The sequence below is a fragment of the Haemaphysalis longicornis genome, unplaced genomic scaffold (assembly GCF_048455015.1).
Source record: "Haemaphysalis longicornis isolate Haplotype H1 unplaced genomic scaffold, Haemaphysalis longicornis Haplotype H1 scaffold_2, whole genome shotgun sequence".
Lineage (NCBI taxonomy): Eukaryota > Metazoa > Arthropoda > Arachnida > Ixodida > Ixodidae > Haemaphysalis > Haemaphysalis longicornis.
The window spans coordinates 246,827,115-246,846,400 of NW_027526295.1; the positions used below are offsets into that span (position 1 = coordinate 246,827,115).

Here is a 19,286-nt window from a genome sequence, read left to right on the forward strand (position 1 = left end):
CTGCGTGGAACCCTTTTTTTATTTGACGGGTTACAAAATAGCTCAAGGCACAGGTCAACAACTGAGATCTCGAAACAAAAGCAAATATCTTCCCCGGGGCACACAAAACAAGGTGAACAATGTGTGGGCTATTTAAAAGATGTCATTTCAACAACAGAAAAAAAAATATGAGAACAGAGATATCCAGAACTCTTCATGAATTTGGGAGGCCACCTTTTGTGTTAATACACAGGGAAAAATACGGGCCATAGTTTGGAACAAAAATATCGAAAGTAAATGGTGAAGAGAAAAATGCACATATTTACAATAGCTGATGACTCTGGATGCTGTTGGAGTGCGGCAGGTAAGCAGAGGGGACTCGGCATACATTTCTACTACAGATGTCTTGCCAAAGTTTTAACTGCAGCCAGAACTCGTTCTGCAATTCCTTGTCCGCACTCCTTTTCACTTTCCCTCACACACACACACATTCACACTGTTGATGTTATTTACACTGCTGTTTGCTTAGTTGTGATGACAATGCATGCAGACAGCCATGAACATTTTATGAACACAGATGACAATAATGTTAGCTCCTGCAGCGCTAGATGGGCAAAACAATTAACAGCCCAACAGAGTGGTCCTGGCCGAGCAAAGCCACTGTGCAACAGTTCTGTGCAGCCGGCCACTTCAACGCTGGCACCACCACGATGCTGCCACACAGGTAGGTGATAGTGATGGCGGGACGGGGGACTCATTCGTTCTTCTGACAGTACAGCTCCTTGAGTGACTTGAGCTCGTCAATGAGGGCCTTGTTCTGGTTCTCAAGGACGGCCACCCTGTTCTCCAGACACTTGATGTACTCCTTCTTTTTCCGCCGGCACTCCTTGGCAGCATCCCTGCAACAGGAAGGGAGCCACAGCTTGCATCCCCCACGACTACTGCACAGCGATGCATCCTATGCTCAGAACGCGTGGCGGTGCACCTCAAGGCAATGAAAGATGGAATATCTTCAGCGAAGCTGCCGCATAGAATGGCCATATTCAAGTGCTTTTCCAGAGGTCCGCAAATACAGTAATCCCTCATTATAACGAAATCGCTTTACTCGAAATATCGCTTTGTTCGAAATTTCTTCCGGTCCCAACCCAAATGCATGCGTTTTAGGCCGCATTACTCAAAGCGCACGAAGAGCTTGACCCGCTTAGAGCGAAGTGCGAGCGGAGGCATGGTCAAGCGGCGGCGACCCAGTGGCGAGTCAGGCTGCCAACATGACGGGTCAACGCAAGCTGGGGTTTCCCCGGTGATTTTCTCGAACCGGTCATGCTCGATTCGTGCCATCCTACTTTAGACAAACGGTCCGAATGCGTGGTAGGGTCATTGAATTTTGTTCCTGGACATCGGTCAATGGCGTGTACGCGACGCTGTACGAACACCGACACTCGAACCATAGAATTAGCAGTGCCGTCGGCAATGCAGTGCCGAAAAACTCTTGTTTTGCAAACTGCACTGCTGCACACTTCGGGAAAAAAATTCCCAGAGATCATGCAAAGCCCCTAGTGCAAAAACGGTCAATTTTCGTGATTGCGATGGGTGCCCAAAATGAGCGGTTAATCGCTTTTTGAGCGCAACAAATGCAACCTCAGATTCGAGCCACGGCGTTTGCGGCGCTTTCCAGCGAGAAATTCGCGTTGCGTTCCGTGACGCCCCTGTAAATTGGCCACAGCCACTGCCACTTTTATGGGCGGCGACCACAGCCTCATGCAATGGTTGGTCAAATTGGAGCAGGGATTGTTCGCGCCCGGCAAGAACTTGAAACAGGCTCACTGCCTTTTTAGCACCTGAATAAAGCTTTGCTTCACTGAATACATTGTGTTTTGATTCCTTGCAGTTGTGGTGCAATTAAAGTTCAACTACTTTAGATTTTTTTATACTTATATAAAAGCAGACTTATATAAAAATACCTCTTGTAACGAAAGTTTTTGCCATCCCGCTGACTTCGTTATAACGAGGGATTACTGTACTTGATGCACCAAATAGTATCTACCCTTGCGGCAACGTGTAGCAATTTTCATAGGGATGTTTCATTTTGCAGACGCAGCGGCTAACTGCTGCTCTATTATTGGGCTTCTGCAAAGCTTAGGCTAGTCTTAATGGTGGGGCTGCCATCATTAAAATGGGCGACAGTAAATTGCTGAGCCAATGTTTTGGGCGTCAATTCAATTCCTGTACACTTTCAGCCACAATACTGCCAGGAAGCTAAAACTGTGTTTACAGCCACATTTTTCTCTACTGCTGCCGAAATCCCTTGCTTGTAAGTTTCGTGTCAGCACTCCTTGTTCCTCAGCTACGTGCTGCACGACTGAGCATTTCTTTTAACCTTCGCCCACTTGTAAGTGGCACCAGGTGTTCCGAAGGCCATATCAGTTGCGGGATCAGCAGCAAAGCTGCTGTGGCACCGCTCAGTAGCAGGAAAAATGACTCTGCACCACCTGGAGTCAAATACTTTTTCGATTCTTAGCACACCGAATTTTGCACGATACAAATGGAAGTCTCGTTTCTTTAGACTTCGGGAAGAACTCTTCCTTAAAGAAACACGGCCAGCTGGGCAATTATTCGCACGCAGAAGGCAGTAAAACTGCTCAAACTAACTTCTTCTTTAACTTCCTTGTGTTAGAACAACTTTCAATATGTAGTCATAGAGGCTTTGAGACATCTTTTGCACAGCCATGGTTCAATATTCCCACGAAAAGGGCTGGACTTTGTGGAACAACGCAGCAGGAGATGTGCAGTGCTGCACTTTGCTGCGAATGTTGGGGCATTCCCACTACCGTACAGGAAAGTGAAGGCCGCATTCACTATTCTACACCCATTTCCTGTGGGTGCTTATAATCAACAATTTCAGTAGTCACGTACCGGGTTTTTTTTTTCCCTGCACAGCAGGTAGCAAATGGCAGCAGACATGATCCCAGAATATGAGGGTATGATTGCCTTTGCCATTTGCAGAAACATGTTTTCGAAAGCATGTTAAACAGTGCCAGAAAAAGGATGTGCATGACAACACAGCTCAGCAGGTGGCTGCACTGTCACAAGCTGCGATTTTCTCCCGGCAAGGCTTTTGGAGACCGTGCACGATAGCCTACATGCAAGAAAAAAAGCCAGCTCTGCCCATGCTCGCTGAGCCACAAGACCTGCACATCCCGTGGTGACCACCAGTGATGCGCACCTGTTCTTGAGAAGGCGCAGTTCCCGCTTTCGCGACGCCTCCTCGGCGAGCGACTGCTGCGTCTGCAAGCTGGCTGCCGGTGCCATGACTACGCTCTGCGCAAGGGCCTGTGTGGAGGCCCCACCACCTGTTGTCCGGATCTGGTACGCTTGCAGGTCAGCTGCAGACACGGTCACTGGGAGAGAGAGAGAGAGAGAGAGAGAGAGAGAGAGAGAGAAACCACTCAGCACCCCCTCCTCTTCCCACAACTCAAAAAGCCAGGTTTTGGAAATAATGCAGACAAGGCTGTGCCTGGTCTTTGGCACAGCGGCCTCTTCCATACCTGCACATCACCTAGTGAAGCACCACGGGTGGATTTTAATAAGGCTACTTCAGGTTAATTAACAAACCAGAATCTTCTATACAAAGGCACATTAAACAGAAAGATTTGCAGCTTTCAGCCAAGAATTAGAACAACGCCCTTGTCTGTACCAGTACCGTGCTTTGGCCACCACACCACTATGTCAAACAGGGGCCAATAGATGGCTGCACTAGAACATAAATTCCTCTGGGTGGGGAGGGTTCGTACACTTCTAAAAATGAACAAGAGAAATGCACTACACGAGGAACCTGTCCAACCACAATAAAGAAGAGAAGAAGACCAGGACCATGTCCTTTAGTTTTCAAACTAGTGCAATTAAACAAACCCCAAACAAAACACGTTTTTTTTTTTTTTTCATTTAGCATATATATAAGTATCAGATACAACTGTATATGCGATGCAAACTTCCCCAGACTGGAAAAACAAAATTGAATTTCTATGTAGCTTACTCTTCAAACGTAAAAAAAGCTGCAAAACAATTGCCGTTTGCATTGGGGGCTGTCCAGGTTGCCTAACTGCCCGGGATATCCCAAATACACACACCAGAAAGGTGCCTTGTACAACTTTGGCGCTGTGTTCTGCCAAATTACTTGAGAGTTGGGAGATCGCTACTCAAGCAGACAGAAATAGACAGGGGCAAGCTTATTTGCCTTCTCACCCCACTGTGACAACAATGTCCAGACCTCTGAACTGCAACGTTCAACTGCAACGCACAGTGACGCGAGCCTAGCCCAGCAGCAGTCGTACCTGGCACAAAGAATTGTCCGTCCTGCCCCTGGGCGTACTGGACGATGGTGCCCGTGGTGGCTCCCGAGCCGGCGTTGGTCATGGTGAGTGTCTGCAGCCCCTGCAGGCCCCCGTCCTGGGTCACCGTTGCCAGCTGGATGGCCGACGCTGGCACCACTGAAACACCACCGTCACGGGCCATCACCACACACTCCCTCCTCCAGCCGTGTTGCTGCACCAACACACTTGTCAAGGGCACAGCAGAGGGAGCACCAAGGGGCTGCTCCAGAAACAACCCCAGAAATAAGAAGGCAGCAGGGCTAATGTTATGATGCAGGAGCTGCCCCACACTGTGCAGCAAACCAATACCAAGCCTAGAAAATTTACTTCAGCTACAGTATAACTGAACAAACAGAACAGCCGATCATTCCGCGATACTGTTTTCTTTCAGTGCCCATGAACACAGGCCGACATGGAAGCCAGCCTCCTGCAGGTGACTCGGCAGCCACCCAATGTGCACAAATTAATTTTACACGACTTCAAAGACGTGTTCGTCTGCTGGCTGCTCTGTGCACGCAGCGTGACACTGTGAAAAGTACTCAGCAAGTATGTGACATCTGGTTTTCTTGCACAACCAAAGTATTCAAACAAGTTGGAAGCAAAACGCACTCGGAAAATGATAAACAGCACAAACACTCACAAACACTGAACTGCTTGCCTCGCAGGTGAGTGGAGATAGTTTCCACACTCTTACCAGTGCAACTAGTGCAGGTAAAATACAAAATAAAATGAAAAATCCCTAAGAGCTTCAACAAAAAGAGACTCTGGAGTCCTGGATTGCAAATGTAACCTGGTGAGCTACCACAGCTCTTGGTTGCACAACATGAAAGTTTTTCATTGCTGGAGTCGTAAACACAGAGGCGTGGTTTCCCTAGCCATCCTGCCTACCTTTCAGGAGTCCAGCGGCAGTGTGGTACTGGGTGCCAGCCACCGTTATGGCCCCGTCGGGGTCATCATCCTCGTCCTTGGACTCCGCAGTGAGCGAGGCCACCGCACCCTGGGCCTCGGTGGATGACAGTTCATTGAGAATCTTGCGGTACGAGGGCCGCCGGGCCAGGATCTCTCGTCGCTTCTTGGATTCGTCCTCTGTTGCCAGCACAGTGGCCTCCCCATCCAGCTTGCCCGCTGAAATTAGCTGCAAACGGAGCCGCCACAATGTTGCCCACTACTACTCTCAATTGCACAAACCTAGCAACAGGCGTCGTGCGTATGCTCTACCACTGAATAGCTGTAAAGGAGCATCGAGTCTGATGCAACGCACACACAGTGACATTAAAATTAAAGAAGCCTGGTTCTGATTTAAACCACTCGAAGTTCTCAGGAAGGCAGTGAGGATTGACACGTTGTGTTGAAAAAATTCATCCAATTCAGACCTACTCTTCCCGACTCCAGAAGCAAAAATACAAAAAGGTACGCGCCCCCGTTGCTGGGCGACACCTGGGTATGCGCAGAGTCGCATTAGGGAGCTCACAGCGGCAGTGGTGGCCGGTCAGCAGAACAATGTTGCTGCTGCTCTATTCAGTAACAACTCTAAAACTTTGTTACTGTTGCTGCTTTGATTCAGATAGTTTTAACTTCAGGCTTCAGAGGTAGAATGGCCAGAGCGCTAGGCATGTGCCGCTTGTGAAATTCTCGCCCTAAAATGCCGGATATACCTGCAACAGGAAACACTTCACTCAAGGGAATATAATGCTTTTGCATTTGCACACAGAAGCAGTCTTAAGTGTCTCTGCTGAATTTTTTTTACAAGGTCTAAGAGCTTGCAAAACGAATACCGCACATCGGCAGTGCAGTCCCCAAGAGGAAATATTTGAACTGGTTTTAGGTGGTCTCTGCTGGTCCCAGCTGGGCCGCTGCTGGTTTCTGCTGGTCCCAGTTGGGCTGCTGCTGGTCCCAGCTGGGCCGCTGCTTGTCCCAGATAGTGTGCTGCTGGTCCCAGCAAGGCCACTGTTGGTCCCAACAGGGCTTCAGTTGGGACCAGCAAGGCTCCAGTTGGTCCCAACTGGGCTGCTATTGGGACCAGCAAGGCTTCAGTTGGGACCAGCTGTGCTGCTGTTGGGACCAACAAGGCTGCAGTTGGGACCATCAGGGCTGCAGTTGGGACCATAATGGCTGCATTTGGGACCAACAGTTCCTCCCAGGGCTTCTTGGTACCCAGATGGTCTCTGCTAAAGGACCTACTGGAACCAGCAAATCATTAGCCGAAGGTCGTCTAGGACGTCTACAGCTCAACTTTGTGCTTTTAAAACGAATAAATATAAGCCTGGTCCCGAAACAATTGGAGAGCTGCAGTGTATGTGCCCACTTCGGTCCTTGAGTCCTGTTTTTATAGCTATTTCTATAATTTACTCGCCGAATATTCTATTTTCTAACCAAAGAGAAAGAAAACCTGACCCTCGCCCACCAACAATGCAATAATCGGCCATGCCCTAACCCACACTTATGCCCTTCATAAAGCAGTCGGAGCGGACCTAAAAGCTGACAATTGTACAAGGAACCTGAATTTGCAGCTTCAAGGTATAAATGTGTTTTTGCCGCTGATTGTTCGTTAACGTACCGGCAACGTTTTTTTAACAAGCCGGCCGCGAAGTCAACTTGGCCAACTAAAGCCATGCCAAGCTAGTTGTTTCCTAGCCAACATGGCGACGATTACGAAGTGCGGTGTGCAGTGGTGTGATCGTGTGTTTGCGCGGGACGAATACGGCGCCAACTGAGCATCTTGTAGCGAAATTCGACATCAAAACAGTCGGCGTCATGTTCTCGAGTGTTGCCGAAGACGTTTTTTTTGCCCACCGAACTTTTGTGAGCGTGAACACGGCCGCATGCCGCGGCGTCATGGTGTGGTAGGACTCGCCGCTTCGTGTGTCTTTGTTAGAGGTCGTGTGTCCTGTGTACTAAATGCCTGATGACGACGAAAAGGCGCTACCTGCATCGCTTGCTGTGCAAAGGTGAATGCCGTTCTGATATAAATTCATAATGGGAATTCTGCTCAATATCCATTGTATAAGTTGTGAGTTCAAGACGCCAGGAAATTAATTCGCTGTAAAAACGACAAGGGAAGTGTGCATGGCAGTTGCAACATTTGCTGGTAAATAAAATGCATCTGAATGCATCATGTGTAATGTGTACATCATGCTGTTCTAGCTGGAGGCACATGCCACTGGCGATATATATTTTACCCACCAAGTGACTAGTTCTAACTAGCAGCAGCAAGCCTGTGGGTCCCAGCGGGGACCAACAGCCTGCTGGGACCAACAGCTTGCTGGTCCAAACGGGGACCAACAGCCTGCTGGGACCAACAGCTTGCTGGTCCCAACGGGGACCAACAGCCTGCTGGTCCCAGCTGCTTGCTGGTCCCAACTGGGACCAGCAGCCTGCTGGTCCCAGCTGGGAATTTGGCCATAAACCACCTCAACGGGGACCAGCAGAAACCAGCAGAATATTTTCTCTTGGGTCATGATATGACTAAGGGCTGCAATTTAATCACTTTATCATATACTTTCTCAAGCCCACTAGCAGCACATACAACAGGAATGATTTCATCTGTACATTACATGCAATCTCAGTAATAGCACTGCAGACTTGGGGATCCAGAGGGCTCTACCCTGCCCCATCCAAGTAAATGTCACTCTGACACGCCCCCAAGGTGGTGCAGTGGTTAGTGCTTGTTAGTATTTCACACCTGTGCCCCATGCTTCGCACACCTTTGTGTTAGTCACGGTAAGACACAGTTGCACAAAGGCAGGCACATGCTAAAAACATAAAGCGATAAAACACTTACAGCATATCGCAACTACACAAAAAGGTGGAAACCAACCAAATGACTTTATCAGATCAAAGTGGTGTGGAGTTGGATAAGAAAACTTTTTTTTTACCACGATTGTACTGTTCTAGAAAAAAAAAAAACAACGAAAAACTGCTACTAACAGCCAGAAGCGGTGAAACCATGTTGTATTATAATCCTCTAGGAAGCTTGCTTCCATGCATAAGTGGTGCAGCAATGCTTCTGACAATTCCTGCTACAAGCAAATAAATTGCATGCATTTTCCATAACTCAATGCTGCCAGTCAAAGGTGCAGCCCTGCATTGCACAAACAAGCAACTTCAGCCCAACAGAAAGCATACTTTGCAGACAGCTTTGAAACTGGACAGCAAGTATGTGCACTGGCCTCCATGGAGGGGAGGAGTGGAGAACATCGAGAAGCGCGTCTGAGCTCAGCATAAAACTTGCCTCAGTGCAGGAGACTTAATCGCAAAGGGCACAACACAGCAGACGTTTTAATTTACGGAGCAGGCACCACATATGCTACATCACTACACCAATGTTGTCATCACGAATGCCAATTAAACACCCCCCCCCCCCCCCCCACAGGAAGTACGGTCAGCCACAAAGGGCGATCTGCGGATGCCAATCAGTAGCCTGTTTGTAGGTAAACATTTGAGGAGTAAAAATGTCATGCAGCAACAGTTCCAAATGGCAAGAACAATTTCGTTCTCCAGATGGCAACTGGCTGCTCTACTCCTTCACCACTGCTGGAACAAAAACCTGGCTGCAATGCCTACACAAACAAAACAACACAGAACAATGAATGCCTACCAAGCACAGCTACACGTACTGCTTGGTGAGCTTGCGGCAGGCAAGAAAAAGAGCCACCCATTTTGCCTCTTCACACATAGCCATTATCACATCACACGCACACACACAAGGAAATAGGGATGCAGGCAGGGGGAAAAAAAAAAAGAAAAAAAGCAGAGGCAGTGCAAGCAGAGTTAGGCTGGCAGGAAAGGATCTCTCGCAAGTCCAGGCAGTGTTTTTCTTTGCATTTTTACCTGGACAGGGTGGACACCGGCGTCACCGTCGGCACTGTGGATCACTGAGCCCTTATTTACCAAAATGACATTCTTGCCCAACTGGAAAGATGCAAGCAGAAAAAAAGAGGGCCCAACTTGGAGCAAGAGGAGTGGCAGAAGCAGCAACAGCAAGGTCTCTCTGCACAACACACGGGGTGGAGACCCCCCCTCTCGATATTCTCATCCTGTGCTCTGCAAAGTGGCCCACACTTTCAGGAGAAGGCGATGTTGTGGAAAACAAAACTAGGCTGCCCATGGCCAAAAGGAAATGGCTGAAGTACTGAGTCAGATGGCTAACAATCGATTCCTTCTGTGCCCGCAACAAGCACGTGCAGATTACGGTAGATTAAAACAAACAGCACGTTAGAAGCCTACAGGCCCATGAAGAACCGCATTGGTGGGGGCAGATAAATGCACCCAAAGTTTGAGCCAAACAAAAAGATGTTGAGATGGGGAACTTTTAAAATGATGCAGTCTCAATTATTACTCTCACTCCTTCCTTTTTAGCAAGGTGGCAGTAACTTTGCAGAATCTTTTATGAAGCGCAATTGAAAAACAATTTAAGCATTCACAACTGCTTCAATTTATGGAGAAGCAAACCATGTAACTGGGAAAGCGACAAGCTTTAGATGGCCTCAAAAATGATAGCAAAGAGTAATGAAAGCTGCGTGAAGATTTGAAACGACCATGGTGCAGGTGTGTAAAATGGGGATGTGCTCTAATCACTGCTCATGTAATATTCAAGACTGGCAATTATAGTGCGTAAAACTGGCTAAGAGAACAGGTTGGTACCAGAAGGTACTGCTCAGAAGACTGCTGCACACAAAGTCAGCAATAAGAGTCATCCTCTGCTGAATAGCATGAATGCAGAACATGGACAATGCCCTGCAAAAAAATATCAGTTTGACTGCCGAGAAAATTTATTTCCTATGAATATGGCTCTTGCTAGTAGAGTTTGGTGCTTCTTGGTCATCACTGCCAACAAAACACATCAAGAAAATCATGCAAACACTAAAACCCTGTTTCTGCCTCCATGGAGTGGAATAGGCGACAGGAAGAAGTGTTACGACAACAAATCCCTAAACGAAAACATTTCATTGCACTGAAAACTGACAAAGAGTGGTGAATGTGTAAATTGAATTGGGAGACTACTCGCCGGCTGTTTTTTAAAACAGACAGCCCAGTGGATCCCCAGGGGAAACCAGGAGAGTACAAACAGGACAGCTATTCTGCGTAGTGAGCGCAACACCCACGGCAGCATGAGTGACACAACAGCAGAGAGAAAGCAACAGGCCTGACTAAGTGTTAGGGCCAGTGCGGGGACTATGTTATAGGGCCAGGAAGCTTTTTTTATTATTCGGCACAACACACTACACAGACAACAAGGCAATTAACCAGCCTCCCTAGGTGATCTAAATTCGTTCATAGCTTGGCGCCACGGCTAGTCTTACATACCAGCTGCAATTCCAAGGCATCAAGCTTTGAATTGAAAGCACAAACAATTTAAAAGTTTGTGCTTTTGTTTGTGCACAAACAGTTTAAAAACCGGTTTAAAAGTAGCAAAAATTTAATTTCCAGAACTTTAAATAACGTCTCCACTGAACAGACAATGGACTTCGCTGATTGATACCCCTGCTTTACATAAATCGAACTTCTCCCGCTACAGCGCGACCCGCTGCAAAGGACTGAGCAATGAGGAAGAAGCCTACCGTCTGGAGGGCTGCACCCCCAGCAGCCTGGATGACGGACTGCTGGTTGGGCTGAATGACCGACTGCACGTGCATGGGCTGGTTGGGTATGGAGACGTGCACGATGGACACACCGCCACCGGGCTGCTGGACTGCCAAGGCCTGCGTCGTGGACGAGGGGACCACCTACGAGGAGGAAGAGCGACGAGGCTGCTTGTTAGCCACACACCACCCTCAAGATGCCAATGACCATGCTAGCTGCACAAATGCGCGCAAGGCGTCCACCTGGACGACACAAAAGCTGCATGTCACGTGCAATTTTCAGACCCCCATTCATGCACATTCAGGAGGCAGTTCAGGCAACAAGGCAGAGTTACTGGCATTTACACCGCCCTCATTTGGAGTCCCTTGTGCGCCACTTGTTAAAATCTATTCTACGCACAAAAACGCACAAGTGAAGGGTTTGTACAAAGTATTTACACCGAAATCCAAGGAGAATGCAAGAATTTCAAGAGTAGCCCATTAAATGCCAGATCTTCGAAGATGGTTCGAAGGGCTTTGTTTGCTGGTGTGGCCATATTTTTTTTTAATGCAATTTCACAACCTGCCATTTTCTCGAGCCTTGCAAAGGGAAAGTACTGTATTGAAGGTGATCTCTATAGCTGCTCTGTCAACATCAATATCCTTTGTATCCGATTCATTGACTCAAATTACTGCTTCCTGCATGGCACAAGCTTCGGAAAGACTTGTTTAAAGCTGAGCAGGCTTAGCTCATCCCACAACATCATTAAAAACGGCATAATGCAATGACCTGGCATGGCAATAATTCCAAGAGCCGTCTTCCCATCCCGCTCAAATATTGCTGCAGCAGAAACTAAAAGAACACCTTTGTTTTTTTGCTTAACAACCACTTCGTTCAACAAAAGACGCCCGACAAAGGCCTTCAGTTCAACTTCTCAGGGACACAATGCGACATCCATACCCTAAATGTTTTGAAATGCTGCTGTTTACCCAGAATCTGTCCAGTTATTCCTTGTACTGCGGTCTATTTGCAAACAGCCCCCTTATTACTTACTAGTATTCACTCCTTTTTACTATTCCAGCAAACTGGATACAATACACTAGACATTAACTTGGGTAAATAGCTGAGGACCACGCCTTCAAGAGTAATTTAGCCTTATTTTTTAATGCCCTATATATTTTGGATGCGCACAATCAAAATGTCACTGTTTGTCCAACACAAGTCTTACTGCCTTGAGCATAGATTAATGGGGCAAAAGACTATAGAATGTTAACTGAAAACCAATTACATGTGCGAATACAGTTCCAGTGGCCTCAAGAGGGACTACCACAATTGCTTATAGCTGATAACATAGAATTCTAATGAGCAATAACCACAGGCAGAAGCCAAAATGACGTTAAGTGCAATAGCATTTCGTTGCTTGGCTACGGTCCTCTCTTCCTCCATGTTTTTTTTTCCAGAACAAATTCGCTACCATTCGTAGCATGAGCGGACAGAAAGTGGAAACTACGATACAGAAAGCAAAAGCCAGCTTCCCAGAAAGAGCTGCAACGTGCAGACAGCTGCCACCATCAAATAGAGGCACAAAAGAACAATGAGGTGGACACGATACCGACCTCTACATTCCAAGCCCAAGCAATTCAAACATGCTATCTGTGCAGCGGTAAACAACAATGCAGCTAGCCTACAAAGGAAGGCCCGTGGGACTTGATACGCCACGCAGCTGTTTCTAATTTGTGCACAGCAGGGTGCCAACGTTACCCTGAGCACAGCAGGCCGCTCGCAATATATTCAAAGTTCACGGCCACCTGTGTACGGTGGTGTCAACCAACAAAGCGTAACTGTTTTCGGTGTTGAGTTTCGTTAATGTCAAACTCTTCAGCGCAGTCCTTTTGGGTGCAGCATTCTTGTCTGTTCAAACACAGTAAAGGCAATACAGCAGCGATAAATTGCCACTATAAACGGAAATATGCCTCACACTTGGCAAGCCTGTGTCCCAAAGTGCAGACTTCTATAGGAGCAAAAAAAGAAAAAAGAAACTGCCTCTTTTCAACAGCTCTTTATCCACAACCCCTTTCAGCGTAAAATGGAAAGAGAAGAAAGCTATTAAGTTTCAGAAAAAAAGTTAAAGCCCACTTTCCCGATAAAATATGTAGACCGCCACGTCAGCATGTGTACACACTTAGGTGAAGGCACTGTGTAGCACGTGTGGCAAAAAATGCTGAAATAACTTTTTTTGAAAAAGTGTTTAAGAAAGGTTCAGCAGATTGGACCTGCTAATAAAGCTTGGAAAGAGACAGGAGACAGTCTAAGCACTAACCAGAAAAAATGCTTAACACAGATAAAAACAAAAAAACAAAGGGGACTTCTTTGACAAGTTTCATGATGGCACATAAGCTCACTGATGCGAAACTATGGTAAAGCCCAATTTGAAAAAAGTGTAACAGACCTCTTCCTTGAAATTTCAAGCTAAAGCCCTGCTTAACCCAAAGCGCGACAGTTTCAGGTGAACATGGAAGTCCAGAACCACTCAGCTTTTGCTCCTACAAGCGTTCCCGAGAATGAAACTGCATACTCCCTGCATGCAATATGAATGATGAGTGTGAAACCCTGTGTCTAGTATGTTTACTTTCACTACAAATTCCCTGAATTGCAGCAGTAACTGGCTCCCAACTAAGCTTCCATACATACTCGCAATGTATATCATTCACCAGCAAAGCAAGAGATATGCAATCCCTTTGTTGAGGGCCTTAATTATATATAAGCAAACCCAATTTTTCAATAATAGGCAATAGCTGCTCTAATGTTTATAATAAAGACAAGTATTTTGTTTGTTCTGGATATAAAACACACTGGTTTATTCATTTAGCAGTCTCACTTAAACCTGGCTTATGAATTCTGTTCCGCAAGTTTTTTTAGAGAGAGCACACTAGTACTACAAGCACACTGCAGTGTCAAATGTCCGCAATATATAAACAAAGGAACGAGCCAGGCAGATGGGCGCCTTTGTGGGCCGCAAGTCTTGCAAGTCCTCATCACAGGATGCTCCTCACATGCCACAGCACTACATGAAGCACATGCCACAGCACTACACGAAGCACATGCGACGGTAGATGATGTAGGCTGTTTCATAGCATAAGATCCTGCCGGTGCAGGTGTTAATGCAGCGTAAGGAGACATGGGATGTCTGCTTTCGACCAGCTAACCTCCCGTCCTGCTGCAACCAAGGTTGCCGCCTACAAGGCTGCTCTCTCCTTGCGCAGGCACTGCATAGCGCACTCGGTCGGGGGAAGGAAGCACAGACATGCACACAGGCCATGCACTACGAGCGCCAGACGAAGGCGACTAGGTGGCCACCAGCCAGCGCCTGGATGGGCTGGGTGTGCGGGCAGCAGCAGCAGCAGCAGCGAGGCAACTCACGTTGAGCTGCTTGACCTGCGCCGGGGAGGCAAACACGACGGTGCCATTGGTGCGCCCCTGGGCCGTGGAGACCGCGCTGGGCGCCGGGCTGGAGCGTGCTGCCGTGGTCGTGGCACGCGAGGCACTGCTGGTCACCACCGTCGCTCCCTCTTCCATCAGCACTTCCATCTACACCGACCACCGGAGGAGGGGGCACGCACTCAGCAGAGCCAACCACGGCAACACTCGCCCCCCGGCCACCACAGCGGGCGGCACCCCACCTGTCCACCCACTGTCCACCCCACTCTCCTCGGATTGTGCAAAGGCATTTGCAAAGCGACACAGGCTCACAATCCAGCACGTGTCCAAGAGAAGATCCGCTGAGTGAAAGCAGTGCTGAACCAACGACAGAAGTGAGAAGTTCACATTACTGTAGCCCAAGGAGCAAGAAGATCCAAGAAAAGTGGAGGGGAGGCAGATTCCTTGGCAAGGAGACTCCCACAAAAGGCCCATACAGGTTGGTATAGAAATGTTTCACTTCCTTTTTGTTTTTTAATGACTGCAGGAAACTGTTTCAGACCAGTAAGGTCAGTTGTGGTTCATTTTTACTAACAAAGAATTGATTAACCCATGCCTCATTCATCCTGCCTGTGTTGCTTTTGAAATATATAAATTTGTATTCACTCGTAATCTGCCAAATAGATTTTCTTCTTCCCAGAAAAATTCCTGCAGCCATCCACCTGTGGATCCTGAAATCTGGCAGGGTAGTTGTTCTACAGAACCAACGGGTTATGCTACCTATGCAAAAGAGGGCCCTCTAGCCAGATGAGACCCCCTAGGGCCACTGATCTAGCGGCTCTAGGATCCCCTATGCTGTAGCTATAAAACTTCCTATGCTTGCCAGTGGGATGCAGACTGTCTTGGGTTCACTTGGTTAGCTGCAGCTCTGAGGAGCTTCTGTCATGCTTTGGTCTCGCTGGGTTCTTAAGAAGGACCTCCACGCTTGGACCTTTTCAGGCGAGCATTGCTCAGTCTTTATGCTTCATCGAAATGGCGTTCAGACTTCAGTATGCAGGTAAGTGATGTCATCCAACGATGAACTGATGATTTTGCTGGCACGCGCGATGCCTTGGTTCAGAGATGTCATAAACCCTTAACACCACTTGAAAGGCCCATGACCACTTGCCTTGTCCGTACTGAGCTTCGGTTCTTCGTTCAGGCAGCTTTGAAACAAATTTGCTCAACTTCGCATTTTCGTATAGCACACTTGAAAAGATTACTTGAATGCATATCACTGCCATCAAGCTGTTCAGTTCTAAAGTGTGGAACCTATCATGAGCAGAGAAAGCAAGGGGGAAACCAGTCGGCAGAACTTGAAAAGACATAATAGAAGCAAAAGTGGCGCTTCTTACCACATTACTAGCCCCCAATAAACACTCAGAACTACGTGCACATTATTGCAACATTACACCAACACACAGAAGACATTTATTGCTGCTCCTGCATAGGTTTCCAAACGATGTCCACCAATAAACTTTGTAAACAGCCCAGCAGCTGCCGACAAAGCCATGCAAAGAAGCACAAAGAGACAGACCAGCGATCAGCTTGCTCTGGCACCAGAATGGAATGGCTCTCTCTCCAGCATTCGTGTTTCAAAGCGTTAAAAACAAATGCCACAATGGTCTTCAGTGATGCATCACTTCAAGAGCACAGCTTCCTTTACTCTACTTAGGGTTACCATTTTTATGAAATGCCAATCATTGTGTGAAGCTGGTGCAGCCTTAGTCGGGACGTTAATTAATGGCACTGGATGTAACCCCTTCAAGAAATTACGGAGCGGCTTGAGCAAATCAACCCAAATTCAATGCCCTAAGTATGTCAACAAACAAGGAATCGGATAGCAGGTGCTTCCCAGTATTTTGCTTCAAAAAAATATTTCTGTGCTAACTGAGCACTAAATATAACCTAGCTAAACTGGACTGAATTAGGATTTCCAGATAATAGTCCACGTCGCACATTTTCAGATGCCAGTGCCTGAACCATAGCTTGAAATGGGGCTAGTTGGTTTTTTACACGAAAGTGCGCTTCATTTGTGTGTGTATATCTTCGCCCTTGTCCCGCCTAGCGCCAGCAATGTTCCGACCCATACAGTTATTTCATAAATAGCGTATGTGTCACATACTATTGCCTATTATTTTCAATTTTAATGCGTTAAAGCAAAATTAGTCAAGGCTTTCTATAGTTATAACTGTAGTGTACACTGTGCGAAACGTCACTACCTTTTCATGTGATACTTCTCTGAAGCAATGTCCAGTCTTATTGACTTCACAATGAAGCTTAATGCATAATTAGTCGATGTAAACCTCTTGCCATACCGAAATTGCTTTATTCTATACCGTATGTGATACCGACCTAGCTCACGCCAGATTATATAAAAAAAGCACTTATATAACAATCGATCGCACCTGCGCGGTAAGTCGCAAATGCGAATAGCGAATTGAAGTTTTATTTTGCGCTCATGAAGTTGAATAGTCCTCCTTCGAAACTGCAAAGAGGTCGTGACGATGTATTCTGTGCGATTTTCGTTTAACGGGATGTGCCCAAAAAGCCCGCACCAGCAGCCTGGCCAATTTTGCCGCTCGTCGCTGTTTACGTAATCGGATGACGTAACCACAATATGACGTCAACCAATGACGCACGCCATATTATAGACCCCACGTATGCAGAACGGACACGGCTCAGGGAAATATCCGCCTGAATTAAACGGTAAACTTATGTGCTTTTTAGCCGTTTCGGCATGTACGCCTCCCGGCATAAACGGCGGTAACAACGCCATACACCGTTCCTAAAAGCGCGTTACTACGATTTCTACTGTAACTCTGACGAGGCGCAAATGCCCACAGAAACATTTAGCCACGGCAAGCAGAAACAGATCGTTTCGTGCACGCGCAGCCACAACTGGGCGGCAAAATGGCACCTCGAGGCCACGTTGCAGGATTATCTAGCCCAAGGCCGTTGTAACCGTATGCGCCGTGCAACGGGCGAACGGTTCCTTAAACGATCGATCTCAAGGACTGCTTATGCGGGTGACCGTATTCAGACCAGACATGCCACTATTAAATTTCAAGTGAACTTTGGCCTTTAAAAGGTACCGTACGCGCCAATAGCTGTATCAGGTAAAAATTCGCTCACTGGAGGCATCAATCACGATTGAAATGAGCTAACCACATACTCGTTGCTGAAAAAAATTCACAGACAACCGAACGAGTCAACTATGAATGTATTTTTTGTGATTTATTAACTATGAACGTGTTTTTCGCGATTTATTAAACACCGTGAGCTCGCCCACCAAGCTCCACACTGCTACAGCTGCCGTCTCTTGGGAACAAACCTGCATTCCTGAAGGTCACATATCCAATCGTTGGCGCGCGTTCTTGCCGCGCATAATAATCGGAACAAAACAGTGATGGCCACTTCCTCGCGCGAACTGAAAGCCAATCTAACTTTCCGCAGCACGCACAGCTGGAGGCGCTACAGCCGCGACGCACCGTTAGGCCTAAAGCACACTTCCAAGCTCTGCCAGAGATAGCCGCCTTGGCAGTCTGCCATATTAGCTACGACACCGCTTTTACAAAGCTTTCGCGCTGTCTGTTCACAAAATCGGACCGAACAAAATCAAATTTCGCAGCCTAGATGAGAAAATTCCTACCACCACACGGTCAACCGCACGCCCGACTGTTATTGTATGGGGGCCGACACAGGGCACTTACCAGTTACGTATTTCTCGTCACCAAGTTTGCAGCAACCCGAGTGGGCAAATTGGCAGAAACGTAGGAACCACGTCAAAGTACAACGACGTCGTCACTGAAAGCAGCTCCACATCTCCCTCGCCTATGAGTTCGATATCACTGCGCGATACGTCACCCAAGGCGCACCTCATTGGGCGGTTCCTGGGCGACGCGCACGTGACGATGCGCTGCGTCACCGCCATTGGATGGCTTGTGGTGATTCACAAGCCATGACGACATGCAAGCCATGCAGATACAAGGACAACACTTTCCATCAGTTAAAATTGCCTTCTCCAAAACCATGACCCAACACGAACCCATTAGAGAGTAACAGTGAGAAGCAATGCATACTCACTTGCTATTCAGTTCAAGCGCAACAGAAGCATTGCCACTCTAAGCCGCGCTCTCTTTTTTCTTTCGGAGACTACTTGTGGGTGCGCAGGCAGTGTAGACGTGCAGATGCCGAGAGCGCGGGCGGCACGCGGCGCAGTTGCGGAGAGAGCGACATGTGCGGGCGCGCCAGTGCGCCCTCTCCACTTCAGAAAAATGAAGGAAGAAAAAAAAAAAGTGCATCTGCAAGCTGGAGCCCAACAATAAATAACCTTGAGCTAACAATATGTTAAAAACAAGCAAAATGTGAAATGCCTCGCCCGTTTCAGTTTGCAGTCTCCTACATATGAAGGTGTTCTGGGTACACGGTCTTCGTGCAGAATTTATGCTGTCCGAGGAGCTGAATTTCACTGTCGCGCGTTAGCTCACATTTCTCGAATCCATTAGAAGTTAATAAAACGCCCTCACTTGCCATCGGGTGTGCTTGGCATTCGCCAGTTGTGCACATAACGGGACGCGCATCCGCGATCCGCCGCACGCGAGCGCAGCCGCTCCCAGCGCGCCGTATGAAAATCGACCATGCGTGCACGCATTCCGTTTGAAAATCCAACGAAATTGTTCGATCGCTGCCGAGCCATTCCCCAACGGTAGCGAACGTGTTAGCCGACAAACGATATCGTTCACCGCGACTGGCGTTTCGATAGAATCGGATGTCTCAAGAAATCGGCCACATACAGACCCACCTATAAAATATACGCGCAAAGTTTAAAGGTTTGGTGAAAAAAGGTGCGACTGCTTATAGTACAAAAGCGATATGTCTGCGCACGCATAAGCGATCGAGGATTTAAAAAAACAAGAA

At 47.5% G+C, this 19,286-nt stretch overlaps 1 protein-coding gene across 6 annotated transcripts; it reads right to left on the reverse strand.

The window, feature by feature from the left end:
* Position 1: 1 nt before the first annotated feature.
* Crebb (Cyclic-AMP response element binding protein B) lies at positions 2-18,473 on the reverse strand. Of its 6 annotated transcripts, none has more exons than XM_077700040.1 (8): positions 18,453-18,473; positions 14,331-14,498; positions 10,910-11,074; positions 9,180-9,260; positions 5,238-5,484; positions 4,311-4,466; positions 3,203-3,377; positions 2-878 (listed from the first exon to the last, which is right to left on the reverse strand). In XM_077700040.1, exons 2-8 carry the CDS (start codon positions 14,496-14,498, stop codon positions 734-736), a joined length of 1,137 nt encoding a protein of 378 aa, XP_077556166.1. In that variant the 5' UTR covers positions 18,453-18,473; the 3' UTR covers positions 2-733. The 6 variants fall into 6 exon arrangements, with proteins under 6 accessions (XP_077556166.1, XP_077556164.1, XP_077556165.1 ...); XM_077700038.1 differs by lacking the exon at positions 18,453-18,473 and adding an exon at positions 18,080-18,232; XM_077700039.1 differs by lacking the exon at positions 18,453-18,473 and adding an exon at positions 18,019-18,092.
* Between the last annotated feature and the right edge of the window lie 813 nt (positions 18,474-19,286).

Coding starts and splice junctions, on each gene's coding strand:
- Crebb (XM_077700037.1), bottom strand. Junction 5,485..9,179: donor CCGGTGTCCACCCTGTCCAG/GTAAAAATGCAA, acceptor CTCCGTTTGCAG/CTAATTTCAGCGGGCAAGCT. Junction 879..3,202: donor CTGCGCCTTCTCAAGAACAG/GTGCGCATCACT, acceptor TTCCTGTTGCAG/GGATGCTGCCAAGGAGTGCC.